The sequence below is a fragment of the Lepisosteus platostomus genome, chromosome 3 (genome assembly GCF_059453375.1).
Source record: "Lepisosteus platostomus isolate fLepPlt1 chromosome 3, fLepPlt1.hap1, whole genome shotgun sequence".
Taxonomy (NCBI): Eukaryota; Metazoa; Chordata; class Actinopteri; order Semionotiformes; family Lepisosteidae; genus Lepisosteus; species Lepisosteus platostomus.
The window spans coordinates 72,321,494-72,344,226 of record NC_142613.1 but is presented as its reverse complement, the minus strand read 5'-3'; the positions used below and the strand labels follow the sequence as shown (position 1 = coordinate 72,344,226).

At 40.5% G+C, this 22,733-nt stretch overlaps 1 protein-coding gene across 1 annotated transcript in view; it reads left to right on the top strand.

The window, feature by feature from the left end:
* rngtt (RNA guanylyltransferase and 5'-phosphatase) overlaps positions 1–22,733 on the top strand; it is a 169,105-nt gene that overhangs the window by 68,819 nt on the left and 77,553 nt on the right. Inside the window, exon 11 of the mRNA XM_088626745.1 lies at positions 17,179–17,343. Within this exon, the coding sequence (XP_088482871.1) occupies positions 17,179–17,343 (165 nt within the window). The remainder of the gene's footprint in view (positions 1–17,178; positions 17,344–22,733) is intronic.

Genomic DNA, 22,733 nt, shown 5'->3' with positions numbered 1-22,733 from the left:
GCCTAGGTGGTGGTCTTAATTTTGTTGTGTGTGAGAGTTGTAATGGTCAGGGTGTTCACAATTGCAAAAAAAAAAGATTGTAGTTCTAGACACTGTATGGTCTAGTACATTTCATTGATTACTACTATAACTTCCTATATATAAAATCCTGTTGTGTTTCTTAACTGTCACGATCAGTCTAATAGCCAAGACCAAACGTTTTTTTTTCGTCACAATTTTGAATTTTTCTATATTCTGCTGATTGGGCTGTTTAACCTGATAAGTGCCAGAGAGATTGAGGTTCAGCCTGCAGTTATTGTCTTTAAGATATGACTCTGTCTCTCCTGTGTCTTGAGGTCTTACTGGTGTTCTGGTTCTTAGGCCCAGTGCATGGAGACACTGTAGCTGTATCTCCGTGCATTGGATTGGATATCCCTAACATTTTATACTGTAGTTTCATTTCACACCTCTCTGCACCCATTCTGACTTCACACCTCTTGATTGGCCTCTCTTTCTGTCCCCTGCTCCCGCCTCTCGCTCCTCCTCTCTCCCAGCCTTTGTTCTCTCGCTACTTTACCTTTGCTTACTGCCCTGTCTCTCTCACACCTGAAGAAGAAACGTTGTGTTCTCTTTCTTCTTTTTTTCAGCATGGAATAAATCTATTCCTTGTTCCTTTGCAGCCTACGCATGCTGACGCAGCTACCCACCTGATCTTATACTGTAGCTGTGTACTGGGTATCCCTGACATCTTATACTGTGGCTGTGTACTGGGTATCCCTGACATCTTATACTGTGGCTGTGTACTGGGTATCCCTTACATCTTATCCCTATGACACCTGAAGAAGGCTCCACGGCCGAAACGTTGTGTTCTCTTTCTTCTTTTTTTCAGCATGGAATAAATCTATTCCTTGTTCCTTTGCAGCCTACGCATGCTGACGCAGCTCCCCACCTGATCTTATACTGTAGCTGTGTACTGGGTATCCCTTATATCTTATACTGTGGCTGTGTACTGGGTTATGTTGACTCAGGACATTGTTTCTTTGGTAACATCAGGCAAGGATTGATTGATGTAATACTGCTACAATTTGTTCCCGGTCTTTTTTTCCACTCGACTAATGGCTATTAATCAGTCCCTGTGTACTTGAATAAGTGTATCAAGTCACGTGACAATGTGTTCTGCCTATGCCTGACGAGATTAAGGTCTTTTAACTTGTTGGTGTTTGATTTTAGAAATCAGTCTTGGTGTTCCCTTTTCAGTTCTTTTAAAGGACATCAATATCTCGTAGGATGCTTATCGATCTAAATCTTACAACCCTCCCACTGAATAATGTGTTGGGCTTCTCTGAACAGCGAATCCAGTTTTAGCAGGACATGACGTGTGTTCCACTGTGACCCGAAAAATGAAAATCCCAGCTGCATTATGTTCATATAGCACCATCAGATCTTGCTTTTGGGTGTGGGTAGAGATGTAGAAAGTTGAACTGGTGTTTCAAAAGATTTCAGTAAGAATGAGATCTGGGTTATTTAGTACCAGTGGAGGTGATGGAAGAAAGTCTGTCTCATGCTATTGAAGCCTGTCAAACAATCCCTGCCTGGTAGATTTAACCAGGGTTCCTAATATTTTGTACGTTTGTAAACTATATATTTCATACGTGAGGGGAAGCTCTGTGAAAATTCCCAAGATATTTCACTTTTGTTTTTGGGGGTGTGACGTCAATCAATCCCCCTACAACGGCGACAACAGCCATCTGGCTCCCTGAAAAAAGAAGGCGCTTCATCTGGGGAGAGAAAGCACCTCAGGCGGTACTTTTACCAGCACCAACCCGACAGGCAGAGTCGAGACCGGCTCAGTTCTCCTGTGCCGTCCTGGGGAAAGGAGTGGTGAGGGTCGTCGTATTCCCAAAGACATGAGGCGCTCTACCTCGGGAACAAAAGCAGCACAAACTCTGCTTTCAATGGCACAAACCTGTACAAACTGGTACAAACCGGCACAAACCAATGTGGCTTCCATTGTGCTGTTTGTAGGGGTGCCAACGTCACAGAGCCATAAGGGAAATGTAAACTTGCAAGAAAATAAGAGACTTTCTATTGATAGTTCCCAAAGCAGTGGTGAGATTCAGGGAAATGAGACTGAAGTGACAGAGAGGAAAACCTGAAAGTTCTCTTTACAAATACATTGTGAACATCAAGGATTGTTTTGAACTGTAAATGGGGTTTTTACTTGGAAATCTTACGGAATTTTTTACAAGGGGATTATTTTGCAGAAAAATGTAAATTAAGACTTTATCTTCCTCTTGAAGAAGTAAAACTTGCATTATAATTTGCATCAATTATACAAAGGGGAAAAAGAACAGTACCTCAGGAATGAGATCATTTGTATTCACTTGATGCAGAACTCTTATATCAAAGAAAAAGTTACAGACTAGCGATGCAAATTTCCCCCCATCCTGATGTGGATTTACAACTCTGCAAAGAAAATAAAAGATCAGCTATTCCCAGAGCTCTTATACAAGCTGTCTGACTTAAAATTTAGATATTAGTCTGCGCTCCAAGGCTTAATGAAAAGTGTAGTGGTTTTGATTTCTGGTAAGGCAGAGCATCCTCTCTTTGAAGCTCATTATTAAATCAAATTCAAAATGTCCTACCCTGAAGTTACATGCCTCCTCTAACAGAAATTGTGGACAGCAAATGACCGTTCCCTAGCTACTGAGTTATTCTGTCTTGCCTTGATTAACCAATGACCAAGAATAAGGAGTTCTTCCTGCAGACTGAATTCCTTCTGCACCTGGCTTTGAATGGATCTAAATGCTACCGAGCTGTCCAGTATGGTCGTGTCCTCAGATATGGTGGATGACGTGATTGACGAAGCAGAGGAAAAGGATGTCATTTTCGCTGCCAAGCTTTTATTTTTAAGTGTCCTTTTCTCGATATCTTTTAAAGCTACAATGATCTGCGAACACCTCCACTTCTCTCCCCCATCCCTGTTACTCATCCGTGAATGTTCATATACTGTACCATGGATCTCCTTCGGGGAAAATAAACACTAGAAAAGTGTTCCCTACATCAGCCCTGTCTCTTGTTATCCTCCTCCCTGTCTGTTCCTTATTTTATTTAATTCAGTTAAAATAGTAGTTTGAAGTGTAAATTGTGCCTGATTTATTTATAGCTAGTGATGCTCTGTCAGAAAGAAATGTGGTGCAGCAGTGGCGCACACCAGTGTTAGGATGAGCTTGAAATCACATGGACTGTTGTTGTCGGCGAAAGCCTAGCTTGATTTTGACGTGCAAACTTGAAGAAGATCACTGACATAAAAAAGTCCAAACGCTTTTCTAGTTGTGAGATTTTGTATGTGCTGAGGAAGGAAAAACGACTTTGACTATCGGTGAACAATGTTTTTGTTTCTGCTTGAACAGTGTTCCGACGGCAGGGCTGGGTTTTGCTGAAATGATGCTTCTGTTCAAGAGCTCTTCAGTTCCCCGAAGGCAGCCGTGTGTCACTGTCTCTTGTGGGACACTTTGGCAGAGTGTTTAACTTGCCGACTGCTCTGGCAGTGGAGTCTGTGCCTCTGCAAAGCTTAATTCTGGCTTTTCGATTGAAGGTCTTGCATGTGTTTCGAACCCTTCCAGTCCGAATGTGTTCAGACCTGTGGAAGCTTGAAATAATCTGTTCCTCAAAAAAAAATCTCAGGCTACATAACATTTGGTTAAAGGATGCTGTACCGAAATCTGCAACCGTACCAAAGAGAAACGCATGCACAAGGAAAACAACACTTCAGTTTTAAGACTGAAGTCTAATGCCATCACTACAAAGAAATGCTGTTGTATGGGATACGTAGTGAGGGCTATGGTCATTTTACTGTATTGTTTTCCTTGGAACGAAGTTTTACTCTGTAAGTAATGTAATTAGCAAAATAGGATTGTTGCATGCGTTGTCCATATGAAGGTTACTAAAAATGGCAAATTAAGTAGTAGTGCAATATGTGCAGAAAGTGTTCAACAAGCCTTGGTATTTCACTCAAAAGAGATGATGGGAGCATGCGATATGTCTTGATTGAGTAACGAGGATTGGTTGTTGTTGGTGCAATTGGAGGCATCTAGTCTGATGTTCATGGAATGAGATGTCTGAACAATCAGATCTTTCCCAAGGAACCAAGATGTTTGTTTGATGTTGCCCACATCTGGAAGATTCGTGACCCCCCCAAATAAGATTGACACACATGTTTTCTGTGACTCTGGAATGGTGTTTTGATCTCGCATACCACAGATCAGCAAAATGACAGCCCGCCATCTAGGCAGAAATGGTTTGTGTCCTCTGAAAACCATTCAGAAGAAATGTCTGTATGGCTGAATGTTGAAATAGTAGACCCAGAGGCAGTTGAGGTGATGGCATAAAGACATGTGGAATGATTTTAAAGTACTAGTGTATTATTTGTTTTCATTCCAGCACCGTGTCTTACTGGGACAAATTCACAAACTGGCCATTAATGTACAGTGTTCAAATATCTGATATTTTGTTACGTGGGATTATTTTAATTATTTTCCAGCCTGCCAACACGTATCAAAGGCAGCGTGGTGGAGCAGTGGTTCGCATTCCTGCCTCACAGCAGTGAGGCCCTGGGTTCACGTCCAGACCTGGAGTGCTGTCTGTGGGGAGTTTGGATGTTCTCCTTGTGTTCGTGTGGGTTCCTCTGGGTTCTCCAGGTTGCTCTCTCAGTCCAAAGACATACTGGTAGGTTTATTCTAGGAACAAAGTCCCGGTGTGAGTGTGTGTATGTGTCTGTATCTCTGCGTGCCCTGCGATGGCCTCGGGTACCCTGCTTTGTGCCCATTGCTTGCTGGGTTAAGCCCCAGCTCCGCTGTGACCCTGAGTTGCAAGAGGTGGTTTGGCGATGGATGGATGGATAACACATGTCACGTAGACCCGTAAAAAAAAACAAAAAAAAACTTCATCTCACACAAGCAGTAATCCGGTTTTGCTGCCATTTCCAAGTTATTTTGCAATTTGTATTGTTCTGCTGTAGCCTGCAGCATTGGAACAGAAGCACAGGCACTTGTTGTTGGTTTTTTTTGATGAAGCAGAGAAAAACTATTTTGTCTGGATTGTTTTTCTATTGAACAGTCTTTGTTTTTCTCAGAAACCTTTCCTCTTGATTACCTGTTGTTTCCAATATAGGCGTCTTTCAGTGACTCTAGTTTTCCCCGTCCTTTATTTTGGCAGGAAGTTTCATTTTTCTTCTTCTACTCGGAAGCTGCTCTTCTGCACTCTCTCTTCTGTCTCCCTTTCCTGGCGCAAGAGAAGCGTAGAACCCAATGCTATTAACCAGCCATATGTAAAATGGACAGGAGGCAGCTGCACAAGTAGCAACAGATGCTGCAGGTGATCTGTCTGTTCAACAAATGGCAGCAATTCTGCAGCGTTTACTTAAACAGGTGTTTATCTTCTGTCCTCTTTGTTCCAGTTTATTTCCATCTTTCCAGCCGCATGTTAGGCTGTTTTCTGACTGTCGGAGGTCTGTGAAGGGCTCTGGAGTCTGAAAGGAATTGCAGTATCCCGTTTCTTGTTTTTGACTTCGTTTCTTAGCCACTCACAGTGACGAAGCTTTCAGAAGTGACCTGCAGGTCAGGTCTGATGTCTTCAGTTGTTCTCCATCTGATGCAACATGTTTATATTTTTAAAATCTCACATTTCTTAGATGCTCCCTGGCTTCCTCAAGTTTGCAGACTTTTTGTTCAGAGCCATATCCTTGAATGTTTTTCTTTTGCAGCCAACAGCATTATATAATCAGCTGAAGCCCTGATGCATAATTTCATGCTTTCTTAAAAGAGCAGTTTTCCGATCAGCCTTAGTAAATTTCTTGTTGCTTTTTTCAATTTCAAATTTTAATGAGATATTTTTATATTAATTCAAAATGTTAAGAGGAGGAACAAATTCCATTTAGAAAAGTTTTTTTTTTTTAATGGAATACATTCATAAAAATAATGTAGTGATATTTTATTATTAGTCTCTGTTGTGGATTTAGATACATATCTAAATGCTTTTGAAAAAGACCTAGGCAATGTGAGGAAGCAATTACAATGGCAAACAAAATGCGAGTGCATACTGCTAAAAGCGCAGAATTTAAAACAAGGGTTGTTAATTTAAAATGCTTGAAAGTGTAACACGAATGAGCACAAATTCCCCAACTAACGTGCAATCAGCTTAACAATTATAAAATGACCGATCCTATTTTATTGTTTTTATGGAGTTGCAATAAAACAGCAAGGCTCTTCTGGCCTTATCTCATCAGAATATCAGTCTAGTTACCAGTGTGGCTTCCAGCCATCCAGCTCTCACCACTTGAGCCAGTTCAAGGTTGCTGGGGAGAAGGAGCCAGTCTCGGCAAGCAACAGGCGCAAGGCAGGGCACACTCGCACACACACAGACACTCACAAACACACACGCGCACCCACACAGACACTCACTCACAGACACTCACACACTCAAACACACACTCACTCACAGACTCACAGACACACAGACACTCACTCACAGACCCACAGACACACAGACACTCACTCACAGACTCACAGACACTCACAGACCCACAGACCCACAGACACACACACACAGACACTCACTCACAGACTCACAGACTCACAGACTCACAGACTCACAGACTCACAGACTCACAGACACACAGACACACAGACACACAGACACTCACACACACTCACAGACACACAGACACTCACACACACAGACACACACTCACTCACAGACACACAGACACTCACACTCAGACACACACACTCACTCACTCACTCACACACAGACACACACACTGACACTCACACACACAGACACACCAGGGCCAGTTTTACCAGAAGTCTATTCACCTACCCAGTATGTTTTTGGACTGTGGGAGGACACCCACACATACGCGCGGAAGACATACAAACCCCACACAAATAGCACCCCTGGTATGGATTTAAGCCCAGGGCCCCAGAACTGCAAGGCGGAAGTGCTGACCACTGCAGTATTCTTATTAATTATAATTGTCTGTATTATTACCAGTATATCAGCATAATTACCAGTGTTATTTATAATTATCAGTCTGAACAAGTGATCTGTGAGATGTATGGCGTCCTGATTGCAATCCTGCAGAAAGATGGACACATGCTGTGCATGTTAATCTGTGTTTTTGTTTTGCGGTTTTAGTAAAAGTGTGTGCTGTGTTCTTCATAGGAATTCAGGTCAGGAGTCTTCCTTCTGTGAGGCGGGGACCCATTCTGTTTGCAAGGTTTAATAAAAGACATTTAATAAAAAGATGACGATAAAAGTTTTGATAAGACAAAGAAGGCTGTTGACAGGGTATTATTGGACTTTCAAAGGTTTACTGATGCTGTACGAGATGACATGGAGTAACTGCAGCATTGTCAGCAAGTAAATGGATTTTTACCTCTTGAAGGGTTTGGTGTTTTTGAATAAGGCGTTTTGTCTTTCCACTTTGCTTTGAAGTCAATTTGTTTTCTTTTTTTTTTGCCCCTCACCTTTTATTTTCCGTTTTGTTTTTCTTCTTGATGAGGACCTATATGTAAAAAGAGGACTGCTTCCTGTACGGTGCTGGGAGCACTTTGCGAACGAGGATAAAATACAAATGTCAGAAACTAAACGTGTGGCAGAATGTTTGCTTATTATATATCCAGTATGTACCAGAATTCAACCTTTTTATTTTTACAATGCCAGTGTACTTTATTGATATTTCTAAAGGGAGAAAAGTAGGTGTTCAAATACAATTGTTTTGGTTTTTGAAAGGGCTTTATAGAAAATGTAGCGCAAAATTATTTCCAGCTATGTGAGGCTGAGCTATAATTTTAGTCTCAGAAAAATCACAGAGTGAATTTTTTTTTAAACAATCGGGTTTCTGAATTGCCGTATTTCCTACGTTGTGGATATTAAGTGGAAATTGAAAGCCATTTTGAAGAATGTGACCAAGAGATGACCGTGGTGGCCTGGTCAGGCATGGCTGGTAGATGTCAGGCAGCGGATGACCGTGGTGGCCTGGTCAGGCATGGCCGGTAGATGTCAGGCAGCGGATGACCGTGGTGGCCTGGTCAGGCATGGCCGGTAGATGTCGGGCTGCGGATGACCGTGGTGGCCTGGTCAGGCATGGCCGGTAGATGTCTGCGGTGGCCTGCTCAGGCGTGTCTGCCTCTGGGTCTGGCTCACTCATCCTTGCTGATGTTGAGTCTAGCCATGACAGCAGCAGGCATTTACACTAACGTTGCGTCTACTTATGCAGAAAGAAATGCTGCTACAGTTTAGCTGCTGGGTGGTGCTACACCGTGCAGCATAACAATAAGCCTGTGCCAGTGAGTGCCAATGTAACTGAGGAGTTCTTCAGGAGGAAAAAAGTGGAAAATCTTCGACTGGCCAAGGCAATCTCCAGACTTCAATCCAATTGCGTATGCATTTTATATGCTGAAGTCAGAACATCTTCAGAATAGGCAAGAACCCAGAGTGCCTGCAGCAGCGTGTCTCAAATGATTGCACAGGCTTTGATGAGCGCAGTGGGTCACAGACTTCATGCTGTTATTACCTCAAAGGGATAGGCAACCAGATACTGACTTGGGACACATTCGCTTTACGTTGCAGGGTGGATCAGTACTTGACTTGAAACTCTGGGTTTTGTTCTAATATGAATGCAAATATATGCATGGATACAAAACATAAAGTATGCATTGTGCTTATTGTTCATATTAATCTCATAATCACAAATGCATATTGCTTGACTGTAATGCAAAAATAACAGTTTGTATTTTTTGAGGGCACTGTTTTTGTGCAGCATACTTAATTACAGACACATCGAAGCCATCTGTATGGGGCCGTATTGAAGCACCCCCCCCAATTTGTTCAGGCAGCAAAGCCTCAGTGTCTGGGAGAGATCGCTCGATTGTTCCTAGTAGCTCAGCTTGTTGTATTTTAAGCCCTTTTGTGTTCTGTGCAAGGATGGCATAGTGTTAAAATAATGTCTGAATACAAATGTCTTTATTTTTATTAATAACATTTTTGCAAATCAAACAGCCTTTGCCAGGATTGCTTGCATGGTTTACATGTGTAAGACAGAACAAAATGCAAAACTACTGATTCTGTGCAGCTCTCTTATAAAGTTCTCTTCTAATGTTTCAACAGACCTTCCTCATCATATATGTATAACTCTTGTCCGAAAGCAGTTTTCAGTTCCAAGATGTAATTGTCTTCATGTATATAAATTTCCTTATACAGGAGTATCCATCATGTGGATATCCATGGCTCAGATAATATTTACTGCAGTGATTTCAAGGCATCCTGAATTTACAAGCAAACGAAACATCTGTAGCAAATGAGGAACAATTATTCTATAATTGTCAGATATTTCAGATATCACTGATTTTAAGTGCAATCACATAAACAAACTTGAGTGAGCCCTCTGGTCTGTCAGTCTCATTCCATTCTGTTTCTCTGCAGTCCCTTAGCCAGTTCTCGGTGTAATGGGAATAAACACTCCCCAATAGATATCCCCCTAAAACGATCACTGAAAAGTACAGTTTATTGAACAGTTGATCAAATGTTAGCTGCATGCCTTTGGGTGCTCATGGAGTATCTGGCATGAGCCTAGATAGCATTAAAACTGCACACAGACAGGCATGGCAAGCTATTAGACAGTAGTGCTGTTAGCCAATGCAACTGCCATCAATCAGTGTAAATCCTCAGTGTCCTACATATCTGCATCATTTCTCAATGCCCATAACGATTGATCGGAAATTCCAAAGTCAGTGCTAAATAAAGCTATTAATTAACTCTGTTATTATTTGAAAATCCCACCCTAAGTGCTTTCGTAATGAGCTCTGTTGGCGAAGAATAGTGTCTGCCACAGCTAGAGACATGCTCCTCTTTTGATTGCATCGATATTAAAAATTTGAAACGTTTTTTTTCCATGGTGCTTGATTTCAGAATATAGGGTATATTAATTTGCGCCGCTTGACTTAATTTCTGAGGCCTGTCTAATTTAACAGCTCTGAAGTGACTTTTCCTTCATTTTGGCGGTTAGATGTTCAGTACCGAAAGCCTAAAGAATTTAAGGGTAAAGCTTAGCGCTAACTGGATGTGCCAACAGGCTGTAACAGGAGATAGTGATAAATGTTCGGAGAGTGTTGTCTCCTCACCTGATCTCCCAAGGGCACTGGGAAAAAAAGCCATCTCTAAGACGAATGTAGCCAGTGAATTCTGCAAACCTCTAATCTGCTCTTAAAAACAAGACAGACAGAGAAGGAGTTGGCAGAGATAAGGAGACAGTAGATCCTGAGCAATAGAGAAGGTGACGCCGCTTGAACTGTTAAGTGCCTTTATGGACACTCAGCAGCGGTCCAGCAGCAGGTCAGGCATGTTGTGTTGGTGTGTCTCTGAAGATGCAGTTTCAACAAGTTCTAGAAATCTTCTCACCATGAGTAGCTTTTCAGTGTGCTGTTCTCAAACCCAGGGAGACCATATTCACTTTGTACTCCGAGATGAAAAAAATCAACAGGTTTTTGATTTTTTTTTTGTCATGCTTAATACGGCTTTCTGAATGTACAAATAAAGCCAGTGCTCCTTTAAGAAAGAAGAAAAGCTTCTGTGAAAGTAATGATGCCGACTCTTGACTTGCATATCTTTTCTAGTGTTACCCAGGGGCTGCTACCCCACCTACACTACTGCTTTTCAGAGCTGTAGCGCATGCTAATAGGCGGCGTGAAACCTCACATGTTCGTGACTGTTTCTAAGTTTTGCAGTACTGCATGTGAAGATAATGACGTTCTGAGTGATGGCATTCTGGTTTCATGGCACTTAAAGAGGTATTGGTAGCAAAGTGAACCTGAACTCTTGTAATTAAGGAAATATAAAACCAGTTGAATCGGTGCATAGAGCAGCAATGGATTGCTTGTTACTTCTGTACCCCGGTTTTCCTCGCCCTACACAGAACAGCTACATTTTCTACTGCCTGGTTGTAAAAGTTTTGTTTTATGTACTTAGTAAAATATGGAGTGGGAATTAAAGCAGTTGCTAGTAAAAGCTGGAACTTACGTTATAATGCATTTCTCAGATTTTATTTTATGGGATTTTTTTGCTTGCTTTGATAAGAGGAAAAAGCAAATACCAGTTGTGTTGTAATTTGTTATTCTAGCAGTGTGCAGCATTCGTATGTGAATGCTTCTCAATAAATACAGTTATCACACTATGCTCTGAATATTTAGAAGCCTATCTGGGTTGTGTCTGATAGCAGTGTCCGTTCCATTACTAGGAAGTTCAGTATTCATCAAGTCGATTCTTGAAGTTTTTCCTGTGAAGCTTCTTTTGCGTGTGTGGATTAATAACACAGAGGAATGCTCTTTTTTCCCCAGTGTTCTTGACCAGTCATTTCACACAGCCTGTTGTGATAAAACAAATGATCAAAACTAAAAGCGTAAAAGGCCAAAACAGCCCTAATCCAATATTTTTCCACCTTGGCTGTTGCATAAATTAAATGTATGTTCTGATAATTATCAAAGAATAGAGCCTGCTCGACCACAGACACAGTTGCAGACACTGCTGCCAGTTTTAATTTGCATGTCAAAGAAGAGACGTGAAGAAAAAAGATGGTGTGCTGAAAAGGTGGATTAGTTGGTTTAAACCTGTTATACACACTTTTTATGATCCAATTGCTTTATTCATACCAAGGAAAGCATACTGTAACTCTGAAGAAACTCCTGAGGAAGACATTGTCTGTGTGCAATGAGTTTCTAAACAAGGCTTTCAGTAGTTGTTTTTTCAGTCACTCATGATGGAAAAGGGACAGAATATTAGCCAGAAAGTATATAGAAAATGTCAGATGAAGGTGTTATTTATCTTAGACGTTAAATACGTTATTTTTCTGGCTTCTGGATTACATTAAGAAGTTCATTAATTGCAAGGTTGATATTGCTAATATACTGAACTATTGTGCAGCAGAAAGAATCAAGATCTTCCTAGAACTAGTATGCAAGACAGATCTAGTCATCTGGTATGTCAGGTTATTACTTATTGTTATTAAGTGTGTACATTTGGAAAGGGTCTTTTTTTTTCTGTGCTTTTTTTTTATCTTGTGCTTGTAGAAAAATTACCACAAAATCATATTGAATCAATTTGTATTTCTCTGGCTAAGATTAAAATGCTATGGTTTAGTGATTTGATTAATTAAACAAATTGACACACCGCATATTTTCCTAAGTGATGCGGGAGTTGGAATACTCCTCATGTCTGAAGCAGGAGTCGGGCAGACCGAGCTAATTGTTCCTTCACTGCTGTGAGAAACGCATTTTGTCACTGTTGAATTCTTGTTTCTTGCCTGTCTTGTGAAAGTCAGATTTGCTTAAATTCAATTTTCACAGACGTCCCGGGAGCTCGTAAATAGCGAAGTCATTATACCTCTCCTTTGCTCCTTGACCAGAGTAACAGAAGCAGTTCTGCTATCTTCTAATGCCACTGTGACTCACATGGCCATGCATTTTTAAATGGGTTGACGCACAGTTTCGCTCCTCTTCATGCGTTAAATATAAACCAGGCAGATCGCACAGAAGCGTATTCCTTTCCAGTCAAAGCAGATGCCTTGCTGCGGCCACTTTTGAAATTGTCACCAGTACTTGGGGAGGGAGAATCGGATTACATTTAATTTTGTAAGATATTGTACCGAGGTAATAGAAATCTAAGAATATGTTAGGCGGCATTCAAACGGAAGCCAGTGTGTTAAGAAATAGTAGATCGACAGTGCTTCATTCTATACTTTCAGAGCTATCAATGAAATGAGAGATATAGTAAATTTATGGACATGTGGCACTGATTGTTGGCATAGTGTATTTTATTTTTATCCACCTTTAAACCATAGCTGTAGATTGTGTCGTGTGTGATTTTGCAGTTCCGTATGTAGAAGGTCCTGGCCCTGGTTGTTTGATGCCGTGTGGTTTCAGAAGAAAAATATTGTGGGATTGATTCAGTTGGACTTCACAAATATGGTGTTACAGCCTCTCAGCTTGGAGGTCAGCGTCGCCTCTGTGGGCTGAAGATGAGGTTTATTTCTCACTTTCGAGAGTGGCAATCCCCTCAGAGGGACAGGAAAAGAAACACGCTCTGTTTTGAACCAAATGAGGGCGTAGATTTAAGGAAAATGTTACTATACAGTAGGTACATTTTACAAAGCAGGCTTCCGTTTTGGTAAAAAGCAGGAGAAATGCTTCAGTGCTTTCAGGGCATCTAACAGGCTTTATGCTGCATTTCAAAACGAAAATAATGCTGCAGATACATCCACACGTATTGAGCGAGTGCATGATAGTTGTATTTGTTCACTGTTGCCATGGCAATTGTTTGCCATCAATTTAAAACATGTCTGAAAGAGCAGTATTAATAGAGGCTTAATTATAGGATTAAAGCCATCCATCTGCATTAGTTAACTAATTGCCAGGTTATTTTGTAGGTTATTTATTCTGAATGAGGGGCACTCAACTTATTTAGTACCGCTAAGCACAAACACAAGCAAAAATGGTTTAGGTAATTGAATTACATTCTGTGTCTGTGAGTACATCATGTGTGAAATTCAACATGTAATTAAGCGTGTGGATTGCCGTTTCTTGCAGTACAAATACAAACGTTTGAGCGCCCAGTAAGTGGTACATGGGTGTGTCCCCCTCCTTTCCTGTGATTTTAAACGAGCTGGGTTTTCATGTCTTTTCATCTGAGCCCCTTGTGATACCCTGAGTGTTTTTCCATCCTAAATGAAAGCAGCGTTTTGGAGAAATGTTTCAGGGAAGCAAATTATTTCACCAGTGGGCAATGAAGCTCTGCTGCTTCACCTCACCACCCCCTGCCCTCTCTGTGCTGTGGCAAGCAGACTGAGACGCCTTTCCAGAAGGGTGACTCGCTCTAAGTGGAGTAGAGTGGCCATTAACATTGTCAAAAGAAAGAAGACCGAGAGAGATGTGAAATCAGAAAAAAAACATGAGATAGGCAATAAATGCTGTATCTGAATCCAATATCAGAAACCTGGTAAACTGCAACAATACGGAGCTCATCCCAAGCTCTTAAAGCACACTGTGCATAGAGGCACAGAAATAGTATATATATGAAAATATTGGTATATAATATAAATGCCTTTTTATATTGCCAGCTTTAGAGTCAAAGGGGAGCTGTTGCTTGAAGAAATCATACCAGCAAGCTACAGTGTGAGAGTGCTTTCGAGACCTGTGTTCGTGTAGGGGGTGATGGTACAGCAGAACTGCATGTGGCGCGATCGCTGGCTCCCGAGAAGGAACCACACAAGGCAGGAGTGCAGATATTCAGAGCTGTGGCTCCCGTGGGCTTGCAGCTGGCTCGGAAAGGAAGGGAAAAGGCCCGAGGCAGAGGTTTCCGAGCTCCACGCTCCCCGAGAGCACCGCGCTGCTCTGGAAGAAGCGCGTCGCTCCTGTGTGTGCAGCGGGGCTCGTCACACGCTCTCCGCTGGTCCGCTGCCTCTCACGCAGACCCGTCGCTCTCAGGAAATTTGCTTTGCCCTTGGATATTTGGGGTTTTCTTCCTCTACAATGTTTAGTATCGGCTCCAGTTCACTGGTCTTTTTTACAGTCTTGCACAGAGTGAAACGTGAAGCTAAGGGGCAATCTCTTGATAGGAGCAGCTCTTTTCTCAGGAGTAGCTCATAGTGTTCAACACACTTAAAACTCTACAACCGTAACTATTCTTCTATAGGCCTTGAGACACGAGAGGCACTTTCTATTGGATTGTATATATCATCTAAATATAAGAAAGTCTAGGTAACGATTCATTTTTGCACACAAGCTACTAATTTAGATTAATATATACAGTGCCCTCCAGATTTATTCATATCCCCAATGGAATCTGTACAAATCACATCACATCAACACATTTTATCACTGCTTCAAAAAGTATTCCAAAATGTTATGCTATAATCTGAATGGCATTCACCGAGGAAAATCATATTTGTCATGAAGTCCAGGAAACACAGGGGTCACATTTATTCACACCTCTGTCGTTGGCAGTTTTGACATTTTCCTCTGGCATGAATTATACAAGATTCCTCCTGTAGGCACCTCTGAGGGGGACTTTGACCACTCTTCGATGCACAAATGCTCTAAGTCCTGAGACCCTTCAGTCTCCATTTGTGAACAGTCTTCTCGAGTTTGAATAACAAGTTTTTGATTGGATGGAGATCTGCAGATGGAGATGGCGATTTGAGAACATTTATTTGTGTGCAGTTAACCTTGCCTTTAGTGATTCTGAAGTACGTTTTGGATTGTTGTCGTGCTGGAATGTCCATTTTCTGCAAAGCTTGACTCTCCTGGCAGAGGAACCGGATATTAAGCCTCAATGACCTGGTACGTGACGGTGTCAGTGCTTTACCTGTGCAGAGTTTGAATGGTTGTATCAGGTCTCTTTGTAGTCTTCTCTCTTCCAGACTAGAAAGGTTCAGTTCTTTCAGCTTGCCAGTGTAGGATGTTCCGTTAGGTCAGGGAAGAGACAACTGAGACAACTGTGCCTTTGGGTTCACAGTTGTCTCCCAAACAACTTGTGTCACAGTCCGGCATGGGGAGATGCACTGGCTTCCTCTTCCTTGTGGGGCAGACAGCATTAGCCTTAGGTGTCTTAATCATAGACAATACGGTGGAAAATAGAAGTTTGAACTTATTGTGGATTCTTTTGAAGCCGCTTCCCAACTTGTGAAGGTTAATGAGCATTTACCTGCAGCCTTTAGAGAGTTCTCTGACCTTAAGTCTAATGATGCATGATACAGTTGAGTGTCTTCAGTGTGTTACCTCCTTTTAGAACCCAGGGAAACAAGACAAAACTCTTATTTGGTTGCATTGCACTTCCAGAGAGCAATTGTTAATGTCACTGCAGATCTGTTTCTGCTGGATTTTATTTAAAGGAACACTTAGAGCTGTGAATGAATGTAAATTCAGTTATTTCTGAAAAAACATATTTTCTCCGGCAGTGCTTTTCTGATTACATTATATCATTTTTACGTTTTGTAAAAAGGGCACTTCCAGTCCGTAAATCTTTCTGTTAGATAATGATTTTTCATGCAGGGTATGAAGAAATCTGGAGTGCGCTGCGTATTTGCGGAGGATTTTTATCCTTTGCTCAGGACTTGTCTTAGTGGGAGTCATCACTATGTGAAGTATTCTTCCAATACTACGTGTCCCACCCAAGATAATGTTGGCCCCACAAACACGAGAGTAGACTTTTCAGCAGGTGATAAAACCTGCCTGCCTCAAGTTAAGTGACTGCGCGCTTGGAAGGATTTTACAGCGTTTGTGACTCATCCGTGGGTCCCTAGCTGATTCTATATTTATAGCGATGAATTTTGCTCAGGAGGACTGTCTCAGAAGACTTCTTTGTATTTATTGAGTCAGTGCTCTGTCGAGAAATTAAAATACAGTGCCTGCGCATGTCTGCATTTGAAAAAGTAAGCAATTATTGCAGGCTAGAATTGTTTCATTCTTTATTGAAGTTTGGGTTGGCTTGGAATTAAGCAAATGGATCGAGAACGCTATACAGAGAAGTCTGCTTAAAACTAATCAACATGGCACTGTGGCCCAAACAGAAACCACAGCAGAGGATGTTGTAAAACACAGTGACTGATGCCTTTAAAGACATTTATGAATCGGATTGTTTTAATCTCAATGATCTGTCAGTTTAAAACAGGAGGCAGAACTTAAACTAGTGAAGATGAGATGCAAATCAATAAAGTTAGTGCTGTCATATCTGGCAGTTCAGGCTACGCAGTGGATACAGGAGTACCTTTAAATGAGTAAGCTTCGCCATCACTTTGTTTCTCACTCATTTTATGCACATTTTCACCAAAAGTTAAAATGTATTGATGTAGTAAAAGACTTTACATAACAGGTCAGTGGTTGATCAAATCCAACTTTCTTATTATTGTACAAATGTGACATATTAAGAAACTTAGTTAATATTTTTGCAACTAATACTCCTCTCCACTAATAGACACTAATAGAATATTGTACAATATTGACTATTTTAAGAATTAAGGGGTAATGATGTGTAAATGGGCTTTACAGAACAAGCAGGAAAAATAATCAGATTTTTGGTCTTTTTTTAGGTTGAAAGTATTATTCCAAGGAGAAACCAAGTAATATTCAATTTTTTTCTCGTTTTCAGGGGCAGCCAGTGGGTCAATGTGATTTTAACATCCGGCTGCTTTGTATAGAAAAGGAAATAATATCCCCGAGGCTGGAGAAAATGAAGAATGGACAAATTGACAAAACGAAGGAACCTTTCAGTGTCAGGAACAAGCCATTCTTTGATATCCATGCATCAAGAAAGGTAAACGGCTCATATCCTTCCTCAGCACTGTTTCAGCATATGTGCTCAGGCATCACAGCATACATTTTGAATAACTTGCTTTTCTGTACAGATTATATTGAATGAAAGGTGAACAATGAGAAGTGCCCAGACTGTTAAGGCAGTGTAGAACAGTTTAGGTCATACTTCATAGTAGGCTTTAAAATTGATTAAATTTGTCTTTTTTTAAACGGTACTTCTCTTTTGCTGGAGCTGCAGTGTGCTTAGTTCCCTGAGATTATTGTAGCTGTGATCGGTATACATAAGATATGTTCTGGTTTGTGTTCCCTTTTTTAATATACATGACAAACATGATGAAATTCTATAACTCAATCTAGAATTTATTTCATTTTACCCAACTGAAGGCATTATAAGCATTGTCATTTTTCATTATGTCAAAAAACCCGTCTGTTAGCCAGTTGGTCATTTGTTTCTAGTTCTCAACATTCATTTTAAGGTTGTCTTCTCCAAAAAATAATAGAATTTGAACAGTAAAATGCAAAGGAGCAAAATATATAATATGCCAATCCTTCTATTTTTTTCCATGTACTGTATTTTAAAGTACCGGCATGAGAACAAATGTGAGAAATTTCCAGCCACCGATTTCCTCTCCTTAAAGTTTTTTTTTCATTATGAAATTGGTTCGTTTTCTTTTTTTTTGCAAGAGCTTGTGAATAATTCAAGCGGTCCTAAATGAGGGAAAAAAACTGTAATTTTGTTTTGCAAAAGAAGATAATCTATCCCGCTTCCTAGATCTTATTTGTACTGCCGAGCCTCAGTTCTCCTACAATTTGCAGCCCTTTGATTTAGATTAATTGTCCGCCACCCTTTCAGTTTATCACAGAGAAGGATTAAAAGACACTTTTCAATTGCTGGCTGTATGCAGGCAGTCTGTTCTTCCTGTACGCTGTCAGCGAGGTCTTCCAGTTGAAGGTTAGGTCTGATCATGTCCAGACAATTGGCTAAATTGCTGTTAGGTAGGCTTTAGAAAGCTGTCTATTCCAACTGCTAAATTAATTTTTCAGTAATGAGTACAGTTCTGCTTATACTGATGTCTTGGAGAGATTGCCCGCCACTGCTTATCAGATTCAGTCATTGTGCATTCATGCATTATCTTTTCAACATGACAATACATACTGTTGATTTCTTATAATGGGCTTTTGGCCTCTCTATGCAGGAACATACTGTAACATCTAAAACTATATTAACTGTTAGTGGCCAAGCGTGTCTACATATCCCATGTTATTTTCAGAATAGTACATTCTGGTGCATGGTTTTGGATCATTTATAGATATGCAATTGGATGTCTCAGGCGCAGGAGTCATCAAAGTCTCTATTGAAAGGCATCAGTTAAAAAGCCTCTTTTGTCAGTGCATATCAGATTAAGTAGGAATTCCAGAACGATGATGACTCAGACAATACAAACGGCATCAGACGAGATGCTCCCCAGTTTGCCTTACACTTTCTTCTTTTCTCACAGTGTCAGTTTTCGAATTTTGGAACACGTGTTGTGTTGGTTACGATTTGCAGTGAACACTCTGCCCTAATCATTTTATGGATTTTTTTTTTACCTGTCTTCAATCTAAACCCGGCATGCCCTGAGTAACAATTGCATCTTTTTGTATTCATTAACAAAGACATCCTTTCATGCTAGAATGGATGATGTAGTTCCGAAAAATGCCATGACTTATAGACTGCTTTACTGTTCTGTACAGTAGGCTTTTGTTCTGTGTACAGTGAGTACTGAAGTACAGACCATGAAGCTGAAAGCAGAAACAAAAGACACTGTGTAGTCTTTTTATTGATAGGGATAATTTTCTTTGACAGGAAGTTCCTGTGAAGATGGTGTTTTTAACACGGGCTCTTGAATCTTATAGAGAGCTCTGAATGTATTAAGCTTTTTCATTCCATAAGGCAAGAATATTCATTTTACGCTGTTTGATGTGTGCGGTTTGAAAAAGTATATCTTTTCCAAACCTGCAGAAGTTTAAAGCATTCTTTCTCATTCTTATTGTGGTTCAGCAGGGAGCATGCTGAGATGAAAACAATCCAATTACCCTGTAGCTTAGCTGGAAAAGTCGTGACACTGTTGTAGCCTGACTGGCAAACTGCTAAAGACTGAAATAGGTGCTTATGGTAATTGCAATCACTAATGCATCAGACTCTCATTTATTTCAGTATATTTCTTTGTCTCATTTGGTAAAACCATTAAGTTTGGAGCAGAACGTGAAATTACAGTTATGGCAAACAGAGCTACATCTTTCTTAACTGCTGGAGTTTTGTGCTGCAGTTGTGGCTGGTTTTATGGTTCTGGTTATTTGGCAGCTGCTTTTGCAGTACATCTCTTAATACTGCAAAACCAATCACCACTCATTGAAGTTGCCATTATGTTGTCTGACAGTTTTTTGCTCTTCTGTGGATGGTCTTTGTAGTCATGGTTGGAAGGGATGACTTCAGGTCAGAAGTAAAAGTGAGAGAATGAAAAGGAGAGGGAAGAATGTGCTCAATTCAGAAAGTTACACGCTGAGTCTGCTGCTCTGTCTTTATTATTTGCTGTTCTTGGGGATACATCTTGAGTCCATACTCACGAGGTCAGACTTGTATGAAGTGATGATATTACATAATATGTGGTAATACGAGGAACATCACTAGCTTCCCACCCGTCAGGATTTTGAATTTTGATTAAATATATATATATAGGGTGACAGGGTGGCCTAGTAGTTACCATTTCTGTCTCACAACATTTGGAACCTGGGTTCGAGATCTGGAGTGCTGTCTGCATGGAGTTCAGATGTTCTCTCTGTGTTTGCATGGGTTTCCTCCTGGTGCTCAGGTTATTGGAAAAGAAAAGGATTGCTGTTGTTTGGTACATATTTTGATTATTTGTTACTACAGAAATGTTGTGCAGGAGCTGTGCAGTGTTATGAGCTTTGAAAATGGATAAGATAAGATCACTTTATTAGCCCTGTACCATTTCTTGGAATTAATATTTTCGTATACCTCAGCTCGCGCTCCATGAGACACACAGACAGGGAGAGAAGCTTGGGGTCAGAGCGCAGGGTCAGCCATTGTACAGCAGCCCTGGAGCAGTGGGGGTTAAGGGCCTTGCTCAGGGGCCCAACGGAGTAGGATTCCTCTGCCCGCTGGGGGATTTGAGCCGGCAACCTTCCAGCCACAGACCCAGATCCGTGGAACCATGGAGAAACAGATGTACCAAGGCAGTAATATTCACCCACCCCATAACCCACTGGCATTAAGATCAGAACTTTCCTCCTTGATTCACACAATATATTTAAAGGGGCGAGAATTAAATACAATTTGTAAACTAATAAATTATTACAATCACAGCATTGAACAACCGTGTGAAAGCTTCAAAGATAAAGATGTGTATTGCTCTCTTCTAATTTATTCCGTGCATTTTATATGTTATATTTATATTATGTATCGCTCAAGTAACTGTAGACGAATTCCCATGCAGTGCTTCTTGCCGGGTTTGGATAGAATATTGTCTGGTGTCCGACTCCAGTTTAAGAACACATTGGTTAAACTGGATAATAAAAAAACTTTATTAAAAGATATTAGTTCCTGTGTGTTCCTTTAGCCAAGAATTATTATAATCATTTTTCTTTTGAACATCAAAAGTGGCTATATACAGGTCATTGGAAAAGCTTATCTAGGGTGGACACTACACCATAGTGACAATTAAGGTAATTGGAAAATGCTGCAAAGAAACAGGAAATATTTCTACTTGGATAGCCATTGACCAGTAACATGACATCCTGCTGTAATCAGTGAAACACAGCTGTGTGCAACAATCTTCCCTCTCATATTCCCATCTCTGTATCCCAGCAACAGTCTGAAGAGCCTGGGTCAAGATGACTATTTCCAGTGGCTGAGTGCTAGTAGAGTGCTTTTCATTTGGGGAAAAAAAAGACTAACAAAAACCATATAACATATAAACATTGAAAACCAGCTTTTTTAAAAAAAAAAAGACTCATTTTTAAGATGTTGACACATGCAAACCTAAGTAAACATACATTTTCTGTTGACAATAGCTTAATTTTTATAACACTGGAGACTGTTGACGTTGAACATACTTCTTGATTGTTATAATTTTTCTGCGCAACATTGCTTCCCCTTTAATGCATTTGTGGTAAAACTTGCATTAATACACAAGAGAAAAAAGCATCACAAGTGTATATACAAAGTGCTCACCCATTGTGCAAGCTTGAGGCCCTCTCCTTTTTTAGGATAGCATTTGTGTATTTATTTCTTCTTAAGTGTTATTGATTAAAATGGGTTCGTGCTGTCTCAGTATTATCTGGGACTTCAGTTTCCTTGGTCTACACCCAGACCTTCTCCTGTTTTTTGTGGCTCCGTTTTCCCTTTTCATTAATACAGATGTTGTGGGAATTGTTGTGATGAGCTTTGGTTAGTGAGCAGTTGTGTTTGAATTCACTCTTACATTGTCTTTGTTCTTCAGTCACTGCTCATATGAATCATATGAATGAATGAATGAATTTGTTTTTGCAGTGTAAAAGTTATTCCTCTTCATAGGTTCATAGATCATTGCTGCTTCTTCACATAAACAGGGGGGTAATTCTTATTTAAGATAATGTGAAAGCTACTGAAAAGAATAGCATTTGAAACCTTTGCTTTCAGTCCCAGGTCTTAAGAAACAGGATTCTTGACATGAACAGAAGGTAGAGAGATGCTGTACTGTCATTACACATAATTCATTACCTTGTTGAAGCAGCTTTAATAATAGTAATAATGATTTATTGTTGTTAATGTTCCCAAAGTCTTGCCTTGAATGTAATGAGTTGTGAGTGGGGGACCTACTTCAGTGTGTGAGCTGCAAAGGGACAAACAGAGGGGAAAAATGCAGTATTTCGACTGTGGAGCCTTCTTGAGGTGTGAGGGAGCAAGGACCCCCTTTCCCATATTCCAGTACCCCTTACTCCGTCACACTGAAGGGTTGTTTTGTTAACTCGACATTAACCCCCACGTGCTGCTAAATAATTTATTAAGGTGATAAAAGCCTGTTCGAGCTTTTCTTTCTTTAAAGAATGAATGTTGAATTTCCAAAGGAACCAAAACGATGCATCCTTCATTTTTGGTGACGTTCTAAAAAAGCTGCTGTGTTATAAAGGGCACTTGAGCCCAGTAATGTGTCGGTGTCGCCAAGATTATTAAAGAGACGTGTTAACGAAGAATTCTCTACACTGCAGGGGAAAAATCACGTCTTAATCCCTTTATGGCAGATAGGGATAAGGCAACAAATGATGAAAACATAAAACTGCAGCCTTAGTGTTATTCAGTCTGAATCATACTTGAAGCCCTTTGCTAGAACCAGATTAATAAAAAGACCC